At 49.6% G+C, this 16,010-nt stretch overlaps 1 protein-coding gene across 3 annotated transcripts; it reads right to left on the bottom strand.

Annotated features, from left to right (window-relative positions):
* Window positions 1-372: 372 nt before the first annotated feature.
* On the bottom strand, window positions 373-15,453 carry ABHD4 (abhydrolase domain containing 4, N-acyl phospholipase B). Of its 3 annotated transcripts, none has more exons than XM_077908556.1 (7): window positions 15,335-15,453; window positions 11,476-11,564; window positions 9,685-10,057; window positions 9,373-9,527; window positions 6,721-6,832; window positions 3,369-3,555; window positions 373-2,411 (listed from the first exon to the last, which is right to left on the bottom strand). In XM_077908556.1, the coding sequence occupies exons 1-7, from the start codon at window positions 15,394-15,396 to the stop codon at window positions 2,322-2,324; spliced, it is 1,068 nt and encodes a 355-aa protein (XP_077764682.1). In that variant the 5' UTR covers window positions 15,397-15,453; the 3' UTR covers window positions 373-2,321. The 3 variants fall into 3 exon arrangements, with proteins under 3 accessions (XP_077764682.1, XP_077764683.1, XP_077764684.1); XM_077908557.1 differs by having other exon boundaries at window positions 15,226-15,364; XM_077908558.1 differs by lacking the exons at window positions 373-2,411; window positions 3,369-3,555 and adding an exon at window positions 8,930-9,154 and having other exon boundaries at window positions 6,715-6,832.
* Window positions 15,454-16,010: the final 557 nt, after the last annotated feature.

Below are 16,010 nucleotides of genomic sequence, written 5' to 3'. Positions count from 1 at the left end.
TGATGTCCCATGAAGGCTGGCACCAGGCTTCTTCATTATTGCAGCCCTCGTGCTTGGCTTACCGTAAGCTCTACACACCTGCTTTGTCCTCCTCGTAGGTTCAAAGGGGGATGGCCAGGGGTTGGCCATCGAGCAATCTTCAGTCACAAAGACACCATGTGTGATTATAATCACATACCCAGGAGTTCCATTCATTCATTCACTCGTTGATTCGTTCATTCCCTCATGCATTCCTTATGATAAGAGTAGGATGATGTGCTGTTCGGAGCAAAGAATTCTGAGCCTGGCTGGAGTCAGCCAGCACACAGAAGGCACTGTTGGCAATGATTTGAACACATTTTTGAGCACTTGGCATATCTCACTTCTCTTGGCTCAGTCAAAACAAACATTTATTGAACATTAACTAGGTGCCAGATGTGCTCCTTTTCCTTAAGTGGCTTCTGGTCTAGGGAGGCAAGGCAGACATTAAACAAGTGACAAGCTCATCAATCTTACAAAGAAGCAGTTGGGTACACCACAGAAACAGAAGAGGGAGTCCAAGCCTAGTGTGGGAGGTCAGCGGGAAGCTTCCTCGCATAAGGAATATTTGAGCTGAGATCTAGAGGATGAGTAGGTGGTAGAACAGGCTGTTGAACAGTCCAGGTGTAGGCCCAGGTGGAGTACACTTTGGAAGACGGGGCTACTTAATGGCATTGGGGAGTACCTGGTGTTCCCTAGTTCTCCTCCTAGGATTTGGGGCTTGGCCCATCCACACTCCTTGTCCATCCTATGAGGGGCTTGGCTGACACAGCCTGTGCTGACCCAGGGAAATGCTACATTGAACAGGAGAGGGGTGGGGTGTAACCTCTCTGGCCCCCTTCTCTGACTCAGGCACCACCCGGCTCTATCAAACATCACTGCCACCAGTTTTTGCTCATTTCTTTATTAATATAGAAAAGGAGCCCAAGGCAGCTGGACCAGTAGTACAAAGCACCAGGAGTTAATACTATTCTGGTGAAAGGGTTGGCTTTACAAAACTCAAGGAGCAGACAGGAGCTGCCCTGCTTCTGGGGCCAGGCCCAGCCCACTGCCCAGAACCTCAGAGCAGCACCTGGAACCAGCCTGTAGGAGACATGACAGGTAAATTGGGGGCAGGATGAGCTGAAGACCATGGGACAGATGGCAGGGATAGAGGGCCAGGCAGTGAGAACCATCCTGTGGCTGATGAGGACAGGGAATTGCTGGCTTGAGGCTCTCCACTGGACCATGGGCAGGGGCTCATGGTGGGCCACAGCCTGGGGGACAGGTAGAAAAACCCTGATACTAGTAGGAACAGGGAATCCAGACAGTCTTTCCCTTATCTCTCCACCAGGGGCCACCTTTGCTCTCTACTACAGGTGGGGCTTTAGGGCCCAAGGCACAGAGAGAGGAAGGCCAAGAGGCCTCCCAACTGGGAGGATGAAAGGGCAGGGAAGGAAGCACTTGAGTGTCCCCAGCTTTGGCAGCCAGGGCTGAGACACAGGGCAGGGTAACAGCACCCCTGCACAATGGGGCTGGAATGTGGGATAGGGATGGGCTTACCCTTGGCCAGTGACCAGGACCAGCCTCATGACAATGGTGCCTGGCATGAACTTTAGCAGAAGTGAGTACTGGGTGTCAGCAGACCTGGGTTCTAGGCTTAGTTTTCCCAGAGCAGAGCTCTATCACTGTGGGCCAGCTGTCTCCTGCCCTGGGCTGGTCCTCATCAATTAATGAGGCCTTTGGATAGGACTTCTTACTTAGGTCATGGGAGGGACTCCACAGCTCAAGGGTGCCCCTCAACCTGCTCTTGGTAGTTAAGAAGTTAGTAGTTAGTTGGTAGTTAGCTCCCAACCAGATTCTGGACAAAACTGGCATGGAATGGAGGCTAGGGGGTGATGGGGGAGGATGCTTTTGCTTGGAACCTACCCCCACAAACACTCCAGAGTTGGAAAAGACTGCCGGGAGTCCTTTGCCCAGGGGAAGAGGCTGCCCTCCCTTTGGCACAGGGAGGGAAGGTGGCTCGGTGCAATACCTTCACAACCACCATCTGGGTGACACTTGGCATGGAGAGAATGGGTGGCACTATGCAACCCTTTATGTTCTTCCCTGGGGTGGAGTGCTCAAGGCCTCATGTGGCTTCTGCCTCCAACCCTTAGCATGGGCTCAGGAGTGCTCCTTTTCACTGTGATCCTGGCCTGGGGACAGCCCAAGACTGCCTGGCTGGCACATGTTAGTTGGTGAGGAAAGGACACGGGGGCGAGTAAGCGGACAGGGAGGCGAGAGCAACTCTGGCTTTCTCCTCTTCCTCTAGGGACAGCAGCTCAGTCAACTGAGTCACAGATCTCTTCCACCACAGAATTGAAGATGTGTGGCTGGTCTGCATAGACATGATGTGAAGCACCTTCAATCTCCTGTGGAGAGAGGAGGAACCCACAGTGGGTGGGAAGGATCTTTATTCCCAGCCCTGGAAAGATGGCACACCATTTCTTCCCCCTTTAGACCTGCTTGGCGATCATCTATGAGCACTTATCAGAAACAACAGTCCACAGTATACCTGGGAGGCTCAGTCAGTTGAGCACCGGACTCTTGATTTCAGCTCAGGTCATGATCTCAGGGTCATGAGATCGAGCCCCGTATCAGGCTCCATGTTTAGCACAGAGTCTGCTTGAGTTTCTCTCCCTCCACCACCCCCCTCAACGCCCTCACACACACTCACACACACACTCTCTCTCCAAAAAATAAATAAATTTTAAAAAAGAAAGAAAGAAACAAACAAACAAACAATGGTCCACCTTCCTCCTAGAATTTTGGCACTTTCCTGTGTGTGGGGGTAATCAATGAATCCCAGAGTCCCATTCTTGTTCTCCTCTGGCTCTTCACTGTACCTCCTTCAATGCCAGCCCCACTGCCATCTACTCATTTCATCCCCAGGTCTGCTTAACCAGGGCCCACAGATGACACCCAGACTAATTAAGCACACTCATTAGCAAATGAGGAATGGGATAAGAAAAAGGGAAGGTAGTGGTGGGAAGACTTAATGGCAGCCTCTACTGTTTGCTCTACTGTTCATGGTGCTGGTTTTGGGTGGGATACGGGTTGGGAGTGGCAGCACCCGTATCTAGCTACTGAACAAGAACCTGTCATTTGGCTGACCTGGACTGTACGGAAATGAGAAACCCTTCATTACAGTATTGAAGAGTCATCTCTTTCAAATCCACTGCACTATCTGAATCTGTCCATTCCTCTTTCTCCTATTTGCTTACCCTTCTCCACCCCAAGGTTCATCTGCACCCAAAGTTCACTGTGTGCTCGCATTCAACACACAACACTTCTACCTCAGTCCTGCTCTCCTTGCTTGGCTGACATACCATGTCTCGGACGTAGGAATCCGGTCGCTGCATCTTTACTTTCTTCCCTGTGCTGGTATCTATCCAGGTGTTGGCCCCATAGATCATGGTGATGGGCACATCTTTTCGAATCAAGTGAATTCGCTCCAACATGGGGCGCCGTGCCCAGCCGAAGGACTCCATCATGGCTTTGAAAGCTGTCTCACCACTGGAGGAGCAAAACATGATGAGGCAGGCAGTGAGCAGAATAAACCCTGCAGCACCCAGTGTCAATACGACACGGCTGGAACGGTACACTTGACCACGTATGTATTCCTCTTAGAATCCTGGGCCGGGCTCGTTAAATATTGGGAAGATGAGGAGACAGGTCTGAGGCTGTGGAGACCTCCCAGCACAGGAGATAGTCAGGGACATACTTGGATAAACCGCTGACGCCGACAACTGTCCAAGATGCAACAGGTTAACATTTATTTACTCAACAAATATTCACATGTCATGCCCTGGGCCATGTGTGGAGACATGAGAAAGACAGAGGTGGTGCCGGCCCTCATAAAGCTTACAATTATCTTACACTTTGAGGAAGTGGGCGTTTAAGTAGCTAATTATCAATAAGTAAGTAAGTAAGTAAATAAATAAATAGGTGCCTGAGTGGCTCAGTCAGTTGGGCGTCCAACTCGTGGTTTCGGCTAGGTCATGATTTCAGGGTCCTGGGATCCAGCCCTGTGTCAGGCTCTGTGCTCAGTGTGAGTCTGTTTGAGACCCTCTCCCTCTGCCCTTTCCACTCATGCTCTTTCTCTAAAATAAATAAATCCTGGGATCCCTAGGTGGTGCAGCGGTTTGGCGCCTGCCTTTGGCCCAGGGCGCGATCCTGAAGACCCAGGATCGAATCCCACGTCGGGCTCCCGGTGCATGGAGCCTGCTTCTCCCTCTGCCTGTGTCTCTGCCTCTCTCTCTCTCTCTCTGACTATCATAAATAAATAAAAATTTATTAAAAAAAATAAATAAATCCTTTAATAAATAATTAATAGCAAATTATATGATTCATTATTTAACTTGGATTTCTCAAGAATTACAAAAAAGATAGTAAACAGACTAGGGGCTTGGCTTGCTGGGGGTGGAAGAGAGGGGTGAGGGGCTCATGTGAGGGGGGCCGTGAAGAGCAAATACGAGACAGCAGTGCCAGGGGCTTCCTGACAAGACTCTGGAATGAGACACCAGTCTTGTGAGGACCCAGGGGGAGCTGTACTTACTATGTGAGAAGCAAGGCCAATTTAATTTACTTTGCTCCCTGGCCATTTCCTTAGGCAGAGCTGAGAAGTAGTGTGAGGGATCTGCAAGGTTGGGATGGAAGCTGGCCTTCTGGGCTGCTCTGCAGCTTTTGTAGGAGGCAGGAAGGTTCAGGAGACTGCTGCCTACCAGGCCCAGCCTGTTTGGGTATTGTATCCCAGTCTCCTTTGTACCCCCAGCATGAAGACAAGCCTGAGTTCTGCACAGGCCACCAGAAACAGAGTTCTTCCCTGAGACATAACAGCATGGTGGAAAATTATGGACTCTGGAGTCAGAGAGACGGGAATTCAAATCCTGGCTGTTTTCTTAGTAAGTCATACAACCAGAATACACTTCCCTTTTTTTTTTTTTTTTTTTAAATTTACAAGTTGGAGAATTATATCCTCTTTATTTCTTCACTGGGGAAAATGAAAATATGGACAAGGCCCCTAAAATTAGGTAAAGCAAAGTATGTAAACCTTAACTATTTTTCCCTAGCCAGATTTCATGTTTTCCAAGGAACTGATAAGAGTTAAGGTGAGTATGTCAGGGCTACAACTCACAAACATCTGGGCAGTTATAAAATTAAGTGATGGTATTGCAGGGAGAGGGTAGATATCACTGATGTCACCTCTACTTCCCCCAGGACACGAAGGAGTTGCAGGATTATATATTCTGAGGCTGAGATTGGGAGGCCATTCATTACACACAACTAGGTCTGGGACTGGGTAAAGTTCTGAGCAGAGAGCTGGGGTTGGGCCTTGAGTGGGTATGGACTGGCACTGAGCCCAGTGGGGACTGAGAGGGGGGTCAAGAGCAGGAAGTCGGGGGCTACCTGATTTGACTGCTGAGCTGAGTCTCAATACGGCTGCTGAAGCAGGGCACTTCAAACAGCTGAGCTCATGCGGAATGTTGGACAGACAGTTCCCACACTGTCCCAAAGCCGGCTGGGTGTGGGCTAATACTCAGACAGCATTGCTGGAATGTAACCACTCCACCATCTTCACAGCTTTGGGCTCACCACGGCTGACCTGGGCAGGCCTGGAATGAGGTGGTGCAGTGCCTCTGCTCCAGTGACCCTGGCTTCCCCCAGATGCCTCACAGCAAGCTGGGTGAGGCTTCCACAGAGGCAGTGCCACCAACCTAGGCTCCTATATCAGTCATTCCTAGGGCGCTGCCTGGGAGGAAGATTACCTTCCTGACTGTGCCCTGGCTTTCAGTTGCCAAGACTGCAGCAGGTTTGTGGGGCCTGCTGTGTGAATAGTCATGGAAACTTCTCAAGATTCTGGGGACACCTCAAAATGTCCATAAGGTGTGGAAGGGATTCCTATCCCACCATTAAGTATTTCAAGGTGCACCTGGTGTGTCTTGGTGGCTCAGTAGGTTAAGCGTCTGTCTTTAGCTCAGGTCATGATCCCAGGGTCTTGGGATCAAGCCCCACATGCTCTCTGCTCAGTGGGGGGCCTGCTTCTCCTCCCTCTGCCTGCTGCTCTGCCTATCTGTGTATTCTCTTTCTCTATCAAATAAATAAATAAATAAAAATTTAAAAAATAGTATTTCAAGGTACACATAATTAAATTTTAAAATGCATACTACAGCAGTTCTATTTGTAGTAAGGTATTGTATAGATAAAATTGTGTGTGTGTAAAGGAAGATGTGCAAAGAAGTTCTCTAAAGCAATGTCACATCATATCTTGGACTGGAAATAGCAAGGAAATTTGGGAACTACAGGCTGGGATGGGGAAGACTTTTTTTTTCCTGCCTTTTAAAAAATACCATATTCATATTACTTTTTCAGTTAAAAAAAAACTTTTAAAATGTTTTCCAGACTCTTGCCTGTCAGGCTAAGTACCTATCTCTAGGGAAGAGTAAGAGTCTTCCTCTAGAGATGGGCAGTATGTTGAAGCAATCTATTATCTTCTCCATCCTTTTGTGCCACTCCCTAGGGAGGTCTCTGGAAATAATTGAGGCTGCTAGTGCCTGTATTTCCCTAATTGAATGAGAGCTTTGTGCAAGAAGAAATACAGCAGAGAATGATCTTGGGACGGTTCTGGAGTTACATCTCCAAACCCTTCCACTCCAAGCTGGCTCCAGGAGCCACCCTCACCTGGGATTCTGTGCGTTGCAATGGTAGATATACTCAGATATAGTATCATCTTCAAAGAAGTCTGCAAACTTGCGCTTGAAGTCCGGCCGGAATCGCTGTACCAGGCCAGGCCCTGGGAGTGGAGAGAAAAACATGGGAGTGGCTAGTTTGGGGAGCAAGGGTGATGGCGGTGTGCTTATGTATGTTTGAACAACTTGAACCACATGTTATTTCTCCAGGGGTTTGTTTGCTCTGCACGTTTAACTTTATAGTGGCAGCCAGACTGTGTGAGCTGTTGGGAAGCCCCAGACGACTACAGTGAGAGTCAGCTGGTTGCCAAAGAAGGTAGATAGTCCAATGGAACCAGCTTATTTTCAGCCCAATGAAGTCTCAAGCACTTTTCCTCCCAGGATCTCAAGCCTTGTAAGAGTCCATGGCTGAGGAGGGCCTGGGCGGCTGTCAGTTGGACATCTTTTTTTTTTTAAGATTTTATTTATTTATTCATGAGAGACACAGAAAGAGAGGCAGAGACACAGGCAGAGGGAGAAGCAAGCTCCCAGCAGGGAGCCCGATGTGGGGCTCTATCCCAGGACCCCAGGATCATGCCCTAAGCCAAAGACAGACGCTCAACCGCTGAGCCACCCTGGTGTCCAAGGCATCTATCTGATTTTTGACTCTTTATTTCAGCTTGGGTCCTAATCTCAGAGTTGTGGGATTGGCCCTGCACTGGGGGCTCTGTGCTCAGTGGGAGTACTTGTGTGCCTCCCCCACTGCTTGTGCACACTCTCTCTCAAATAAATAAATAAAAATCTAAAAAAAAAAAAAAAAAGTCCATGGCTGAGATGCTTTTCTTTTATAGTCTGAGCTATGTTCTTTCTCCTTGAGATCCTTAGGGATTTTTTTTTTTCTTTTTAAAGTCATCTCTACACTTGATGTGGGGCTCTACCTCACAACCCCGAAATCAAGAGTTGCATGCTCTATGGACTAAGTCAGCCAGGAGCCCGGAGACCCTTAAGGCCTTTCAATCTTCTGAAGGTATCAGATGGAACTAGACTATCTGCCAAGCACCCTCTCAGGTTCAGCCCTATAATAGAATACGAGCGGAGAGGTAAATTTAACTCTGGCATCTCAGACTTGGGCCGTTTTAGAGCAATCTGTTCCCTTCCCTTTCCCCTAGAGCACACACACACAAGCAGGAGGGCACCCAAAACAGACTAAAAATTGGGCCTAATGGTCAACTTCTGATCTCTCTCTTGGTCTTCTCTCTGTGCATGAGGATCAAGATGTGAGAGGGAGGTACAGCCAGGATCCCCTAGGCCCTGACCCTCCTCCATGGCTGCCAGCCAGCTTCTCAACCACACTGGTTCTGAGGCCTCTGCATGAACCTGGCCAGACACAATTCCAGAAAAGGGGAGAGTAATCACACCAGAGCTTATCCCTGGGAAGGGACCACAGAGGGCGTGCTGGAGTCCACAGTGCTGGAATGTCTGAGGTCAGCTCTCTGATCATTTATTCTTCTTTGGCACCTGTGTGTCTTGATAACCTTCCTTTCGTCCCAAACTCCTACCTTCTACTCAAATCCTCATTTTCCCTCTTTTATCCAGAGTCATTCTGTTTCTTTTGAAGGGCCTCAAGAGACAATACTTATTCAACCATTAGTAATTAGCTTTGTAATAATTGGCTACTGAACAGCACTATGTATACATAAGTAATTGTTACAGGATAGGAGATCACCAATCTTTTCTATAGAAGGAATCTGCTTTTTACTTCATCAGATTAAAAGTCACTCCCCGGGGCAGCTCTGGTGGCTCAGCGGTTTAGCACTGCCCTCAGCCCAGGGTGTGATCCTGGAGACCCGGGATCAAATCCCACATCAGGCTCCCTGCATGGAGCCTGCTTCTCCCTCTCCCTGTGTCTCTGCCTCTCTCTCTCTCTCTCTGTATCTCTCATGAATAAATAAATAAAATCTTAAAAAAAAAATCTTAAAAAAAAAAGCCACTCCCCCCTCGAAAGTAAGAGTATTGGCAATATGAGGTCAGAAGGCTGAGACCTACTAATTTTTTTTTAAATAATTTATTTAAATTCAATATGCTGAGACCTACTAATTTTACTTACTCTGGCTGGCTCCCCCTGACTTCCTTCCCTTCCCTTGCCCAGAGTTTGCTGACAGCTCCTAAGTGGTAAAGATATAATACCTAACTGGAATAGGGTATGGTTTAGAGGGGCTTGCCTGCCACTGTGGGTTATGTTGGAGGCTCCAGCACCTACAGGAGGATCTGCGGTGGGTACCATGGGATCTGATGGTGGGTACCATGCTGAATCACCAACGGGTTGCCATAAACATTGCAGCCTAAGAACTCAGCAGAGGAAGAGTCACTTGATGGCCCCTTTTTCTCTCTCTCTAGCCAAGACACAGAATAGTAGTTCTGCTCCATCTGTTCCCCGTATAGGAAAGCTTTTTGCGTGTGGATGAAGAAAAAAAGAACCTTCTGAAACTGTAGACAAAGAGATCATGTCCAGATTAAGAGTTTTAAAAAACAATTGAGGCCTATTCCCACTTCTCATGGGCCAGTGGGCACAAGTGAGCACAGTGGGAATCTAGATGCAGTGAGGCTTCTAGAATGGGACAACCTTGGTTTAAGGAGATAGTTTCTTTATCTGCAGGCTACTCACCCCAGGGCCCAGCTACTCGAAGAACAGCCAGTGGATTGGAACGCCCTAGGACAGACACCACAGCCTTGAACCAGGTTGGGGGTGCACGGATCTCACTGGGGTCAGTCGGTCGAAGAGGAAACCCCCAGGGATCCACCAGGATGAGGTGTTTAACTCTAAAGGAGGAAAAAGGAAAAGACAAGTTGTATGTTCTTGGAGGTACCATGGCCCTTAACTTGCCCTGGAAGAAGAGAACCATTGGAAACTAATATTGTAAGGTTCCAAGTGGGACAAGGAGTTAGGTCATGAGCAGGAGGTGTGACTTTTCCTTACCTTTCAGGGTACTTGATAGAGTAAGAGGTGGCCAGGAATCCTCCCAAACTATGCCCCAGGAGGATCATACTGGGGATCCCCATGGTCTCCCGCCACGTTTCTATTGATGTCACAAACTCGTCCTCGGCCCCTTCAGGGTCCCTCGGGAACGTTGGCCTTGAGCTTCGCCCAAAGCCAAGTAGATCAAAGGTGTGCAGTGTGCGGCGGGCACTCAGTGAATCCATATTGAGGATCCAGAGGCCTACGCCACCCCCGAAGCCATGCACCATCACCAGGGGGGTGCGATCTCTCAGCTCCGGACTCACCGTTACCGTCCAGATCTTGTTCTGATTTGGGAGGGAAACATATCGGGCCAGGAACTTGTTCTGGAGGCCTGGGGAGAGGGGAACACAGGGCAGAACAAGAAGACTGTTTTCTGACTGCTGTCATGTGTGCTTCAGCTTCTCCACTCTGTTGCCAAACCTTCCTCATTTCTTTCCTTTCACAACCCTCTGATCACATGCTCTAAGAGATCAAATCTAAGCATGATCTGTAGGCCATCTAGTCTCTAGGTAATTAGAGGGGCCATCTTATTCCTTCAAATTATGTCCAGGTTCCTTTGGGCCCATGTTGTAGTGACCCCATTGGCCTTATAGAGCTCCTGCATCTACCACTCCAGTACTGTGTGTGCTTGGAACTCAAAAGATGGACAGAAGCATCCTCACTGGGGGTGTCTGGGAGGGTAGCTTCCGACTGGAGCTGAGCCCGGTGGAGGGGTGATGGGTATGGACTGAGCCACAGGCTTATTCCTCTTGGAGACTGATGGTGTGCAGTGCTTACTCTGCTGGCATGATAACTGTCACGTGACAGGGCAGCTGGGGGGCTGGGAAGTTGCCTGGATCCTGGGAGGAGGCTTCAAAGCTGTGGCTGTTCTGCAGCTGTGCCACTCAGGCCCATGGGAACAGAGGGTTTCCATGACTGGGCAGTGGGTGCAGGGCGGGGAGATATGGGCAGATGCGGCCCATGGGTCTTGTTTGAGCCTGTGGCTGCTGTCAATCACAGGATGCCCTGCCCCAACATACTACTGCCCAAGAGAGTGGGTCTGTGGGAATCCCAAACTAACTGTAGTAACCAGGTAAGTGGTGGGCCTAACTGGATGGAATACATGGATAGCAATATTAGAGAATATAGGGCTGCTGCTGGTCCTCAAGTTGCAAGGTGGTAAATCTGAGAAATGCTTATGTGTTTGGAAGAAGAGAGGGAGAAAAGGAAGAAGGGAGGAGGGATCCCTGGGTGGTGCAGCGGTTTGGTGCCTGCCTTTGGCCCAGGGCGCGATCCTGGAGACCCGGGATCGAATCCCACGTCGGGCTCCCGGTGCATGGAGCCTGCTTCTCCCTCTGCCTGTGTCTCTGCCTCTCTCTCTCTCTCTCTCTGTGTGTGACTATCATAAATAAATTTTAAAAAAAATTAAAAAAAAAAAAAGGAAGAAGGGAGGAATGGGGGAGAAAAAAGGAGGGAAAGAGAATGTGTAGATATGTGTGTGTGTTGATAGCTGTTGTTGGGTTTGAAGTGAAGTTGCGGGATGTGCCAGGAACTAGCATAATGGAGACGGAAGGAGCTGTAGAGAAACCACAATCATACAATATGGTGTCCTCTGTGCAAATCCCTTCTCAAATCACTGACATATTTTCCCTCTACCCTAAGCACCGTTAATCAGGAATCAGTGGGCTCAGTGTAGCAGGCAGGCCCTGGAGAGATCCTGTATCTTTGGACCTCCTGATGGAGGTGGGATAAGCCATCCCTTCTACTTACACTGGAGGATCCTGGCTTCCACATTCTTCAGCTGAGACATGGAAGTGGGGCGCCAAGCAGGCAGCCAGCTACTCAGCCAGCCCTGAGGCCTGGGACAAAGAAACACAGTGATACCCATCGGCAACATTGATGCCCTCAGCCTTGCTGACAGTTACAAGAGTAATCAGGGTGTTTCCAGGTTCAGGAGGCCTGCGGCTAAGGCAGTCAGCAATTCCCTGCTGCGGCATAGACTACTCTTCTCCAACAAACGGCTATTAACAACATGCCCTTTGTCTCAAGAGATACTCAGGACACCATGTATATAACACTTCACAGTTTGCAAAGCTCTTTCACATTTATTATCTCATCTGGGCTTTATAACTCCCCTTTGTTACTGGTTATCATAATGTTCAAGATCACAAGGGGAAAAAGAAACAACTATTAACTAATGCTTCAGTTATCTTTATCTTTTGCCATTCCCAGGACTGGCTGTTCCTTTAGGGTAGGACAAATTCCCATGCCACCTGCCTTCTTGGCAGAACCTTGGGGTTTGTGTGTGTCCTTCCAAGCCCCTGGAAGTACAGAGCAGGGTCAGTGCCCAGCTGGGCTCTCAGAAAATCAATCGGTCCAGCCTGGAACAATGAGATGAGACAGAAAGGGAGAAGGAGGCAGGAGACCTGGGTTCAAGTCCTGTTGTGATTGCTTTGCCAGATTGCCTCTAGCCTTGTTTTTCAGATTATAAAATGTGTATAAAATATGTCCTCACCTCCAATGGCATGCAGTAAAATGACAACCCATCCTGCTATCTCCTTTATTTCCAAGAAAACTTAAGATTTCAGGGTAGAGGTTGAAAGCATTGGGTTGAAGGGTGAGGGTGACCCTCTGGTTCTGTATCACACTATCACATTTATAAGCAGAATGGCTTCGGCCTGATAAATGATTGGCCTTTGATCATCTAGATATGTAAGGGACCTCAAAAGGTGCCTAGGATGCTGAATGAGTTTATTATTTTCTGTTGTATATGATATTTCTATTTTCTTGAACTCTGCCTGAATGAAGGGCATTACAGGATGGATACCACCAGCTACAGGAAGGGTCTGTGAATATTAGTATAGTCAGGCAGGGGCATTCTGTGGGGGGAATGAGAGGAACCATTACTGATTCCTCTTGCCACACACTGGACATCCTGATACAGCATTTGAAGCACAGGATTTTAGATTAGGGCAGTTCCTTAGGAATCATCTAGTCCAGCCTATTTCACAGACGAGGAAACTGATGCCCAAGGAGGTCACGTGGCTAGTTAGAAAAAGCAGCAGAACTAGAGCCCACACCTCAAATCTAGGTTTCTCTGTACCCTTCCTCTGGAAGCTCCAGCTGCAGTTTTTTCTTTTTTTTCTTTTTTGGAGAATTACTTTAAAAGTTCATTTATTGATTACTTATTTTTAGATAATCTCTATACTCAGTAGTGTGGGGCTCAAACTCATGGCCCTGCCATCAAGAGTCACATGCTCTATAGACTAGAACCAGCCAGCCCCAGCCTCAGCTTTTCAAACTTAACAGTATATAACCACATTTTCATGCTATTTCTGTTTTCTGAAAGGAAGTGTGAAATAAAGAAGAAAGCCAGAGTTCCAATCCTGACACTGCTACTTACCAGGAATGTGACTCTAGGCACCTTACTTAGCCTCTCTGTGTCAATTTCCTCATCTTTAAGAGAAAGATACTAATAGTGTCTATTTCATATGGTTTATAAAAAAAAGATTAAATAAGTTTATGCCCCTAAAACATACAGAATAATGCCTAGCATAAGATAACCTCCCAGTAAATGTTCTTTTCCTCCAGCTAAGTCATAAGCTGTTTATATTCATTCAACGTTTTGACGACGAGAGAGGCTTGCAAGAAATCCTGGGGTTGGGGAACCTGTGTGGCTCAGTTGGTTAAGTGTCTGCCTTCAACTCAGGTCATGATCCCAGGGTCCTGGGGTCTAGCCCCACAGTGGATTCTCTGCTTGTTGGGGAGTCTCTGCTTGCTTCTCCCTCTACTCTTCCTACTCCCACCCCCTGCTTGTGCTCTTTCTCTGGGTATCAAATAAATAAATAAAATCTTAAAAAAAAAAAGAAAGAAATCCTGAGGTTGCAGCTGAGAGTGGTATATTAGTGACTTCAGCCAGATAAGAGTTCTCATCACAATCAATCCAGTGACTCTCAATCCTTTTGATACTCTACTGGAATTCCTTACGGTAGGCTTGAAGCGTGGGTACCAAGACTGCAGAATTTTGGCAGTCTTAAGAGACCAACTTTCTCTCTACATCAGAGACTGTGACAAGTGAGCCCGTGACATGTGGACTCCACCTTGCCTTGTACCTGCTCAAAGCAGTATTTGGGAGAAATGCCATACAATGCAACAGCACTGTGGGCTGCTTGGCAGATATGCCTCAGGGAGGAGCTTTAGTTTGCCTCTCTTCCCCAAAAATGTTACAGCTAGGGGACCTCTGGGTGGCTCAGTGGTTGAGCATCTGCCTTTGGCTCAGGGCATGATCATGGAGTCCTGGGGTTGAGTCCCATATCAGGCTCCCCATAGGGAGCCTGCTTCTCCTTCCACCTATGTCTCTGCTTCTCTCTGTTTCTCATGAATAAATAAATAAAATCTTTTTTTAAAAAAAATGTTACAGCTAAAGCACTGGAAATAGTCCCTGGCACACTACATCTACTCAGTGCTATTGGGGAGGTGAGGGCTAGGGTGGGAAACTGAGGCAAGGGGCAGAGAAGCTGCTCAGCTGTGAACTTAGCCTGGCCAGAGTGGTCTCTTCCCTCTAGGGGGCTTCTATCCCAGTGGTAGGGGAGGCAAATGGGGTTCTGTGTTGGGTCAGAGCCTGCTGTGGACCTCGGTGATTGGCGCAAGTCTCCTCTAACTTTTATGAGCCGGCTTCTTCATCTGTAAGAAGGAGCTGAACTGCCTGCATCTCTACTAGCTCTAACCTGTGTTTCCCCAAGTCATTGCAGCCGTTGTAAATTTGCTTTCGGAGAGGTCATCTTTAGGAAGCAAAACTCTTCCTGGGCAGTTCCTTCAAGCCCAGGAAGCTATTATGGTCATAAAGCTAATCCGTTTTGCAAGCTGCCAGTCCTGCAGCTCTGAAGAGCAGGAACGCGGGATACAGGCAAGGCCCTGTCGTGGTGAAATCAAGGCTTGGCTGGGAGCTGAGTCATTCTTCTGGAGCAAGCAACTTTTCCTTGCTTCTCTGCGGCTGCGGACGGCTAGTCGTACCACCCACAGGTGGCATCCCAAACCCGACGCCCTTGAGACGGTGAAAACAAATCCCCAAAGGTGGAATTCTGAAACCACAGCATTAGGGATCTTGCGAGGATTTAAAAACGTTATCACCTAGGGTCGAGAGCGACCCAGTGTCTCGGCGGGCGAGCGCCCCAGGCACTCGCGAGCCCCTCACTCCGGGCAATCCCGCCCGGCGCCTCGGCCCCTCGGCCCCTCGGCCCCTCCGCACGCCGGCCGCGTCCCGGGGCAGACCTCCACGAGCACCGACTGCTCTGCGCCCCCGCGCCCCGTCCCACGGGCTGCCGCGGGGCACCGGCCGTCACCACCAAGCCTAACCTCTTCGAACAGCGGCCGCGGACCGGGGAGCGGCCGCGAAGCCACAGCGGCCAGGCAGAGCCCCGGGGCCGCAGGCAGGCGCGTCGACCGCCGCTCCCCAGCCCCGCCGCCGCCTCTTCTGGGCAAAAGCGAAGCCCCCCCGCCCCCGGCCCCCCCGACGCCGACCTGGAAAAGGGAAGGCGGGAAGGTGTTTACAACTGCTCCTCGGTCACCGACCGTCCCGGGGTCCTGGCCCAGAGAGAGAGAGGAAGAGAAAGACACAGGATTAACTCACTGTTGCTCCAGGTCATCAGCCATAGTAAACAAGCCCTGCCGGGTCGAGCTGAGCCGGCCCATCCCTCCGCTGACGCCAGCACCAGCTGACCCGGCACAGGCCCGGAGAACGGGGCGGGCGCGGCCAGGCGGCGGGCCGGGGCGGGGCGGGCCGGGGCGGGCCGGGGCGGGCCGGGGGCGGCGCGGAGCCCGAGAGGACGCGAGTCCTGCGCACGCGTCTGGGGCACCGCGAGCGAGACGGCGGGGCCGCTAGAGCCGGGTCTCCTGCGGGGCCTCCCTCTGCCCTGCGTTCCGTCAGTGACAGAAGCACCCCTGCGCGCTCACACTCTCGGGGCTTCCCCGTACGGCGCCCTCCTCCTGGTGTGTCTTGTTACGTGACGCCGAAGGACTGAATGCCTCGTACAAAGGGGCTGGGGGGCCTGCACCCCAAGTAGAGGGCCACATCTTGCAAATTAAAAAACGGCATGCCTAAAGTTGAACTTCAGGTAAACAACGCTTAAAAAAAAAAAAAAAAAGGACACTCCCTGCAATATTTGAGACATAAGTGGGCATCCAGTATTTTCTCTGGCAATCCTAAACCTTAGCGACCTATGTCAAGATGCAGTTCCTCTGCTCTGGGGATCTCCCAACCTAGTTCCCAGGAAAGACATGCTCAATCCCAGGTATCCCTGTTCCGA

This window comes from Canis aureus, chromosome 9, assembly GCF_053574225.1.
Source record: "Canis aureus isolate CA01 chromosome 9, VMU_Caureus_v.1.0, whole genome shotgun sequence".
Classification (NCBI taxonomy): Eukaryota; Metazoa; Chordata; class Mammalia; order Carnivora; family Canidae; genus Canis; species Canis aureus.
This window is presented reverse-complemented; position numbering and strand designations above follow the sequence as displayed.

Excerpts from the sequence above, each read along its gene's own strand:
- ABHD4 (XM_077908556.1), bottom strand. The coding sequence starts at position 15,396 with ATGGGCCGGCTCAGCTCGACCCGGCAGGGCTTGTTTACTATGGCTGAT. Across the intron at positions 10,058-11,475 it reads GGAAGCCAGGATCCTCCAGT|GCCTCCAGAACAAGTTCCTG; the intron begins GTAAGTAGAAGG and ends CCCTCTCCCCAG. Across the intron at positions 3,556-6,720 it reads TGCAACGCACAGAATCCCAG|TGGTGAGACAGCTTTCAAAG; the intron begins GTGAGGGTGGCT and ends TTGCTCCTCCAG.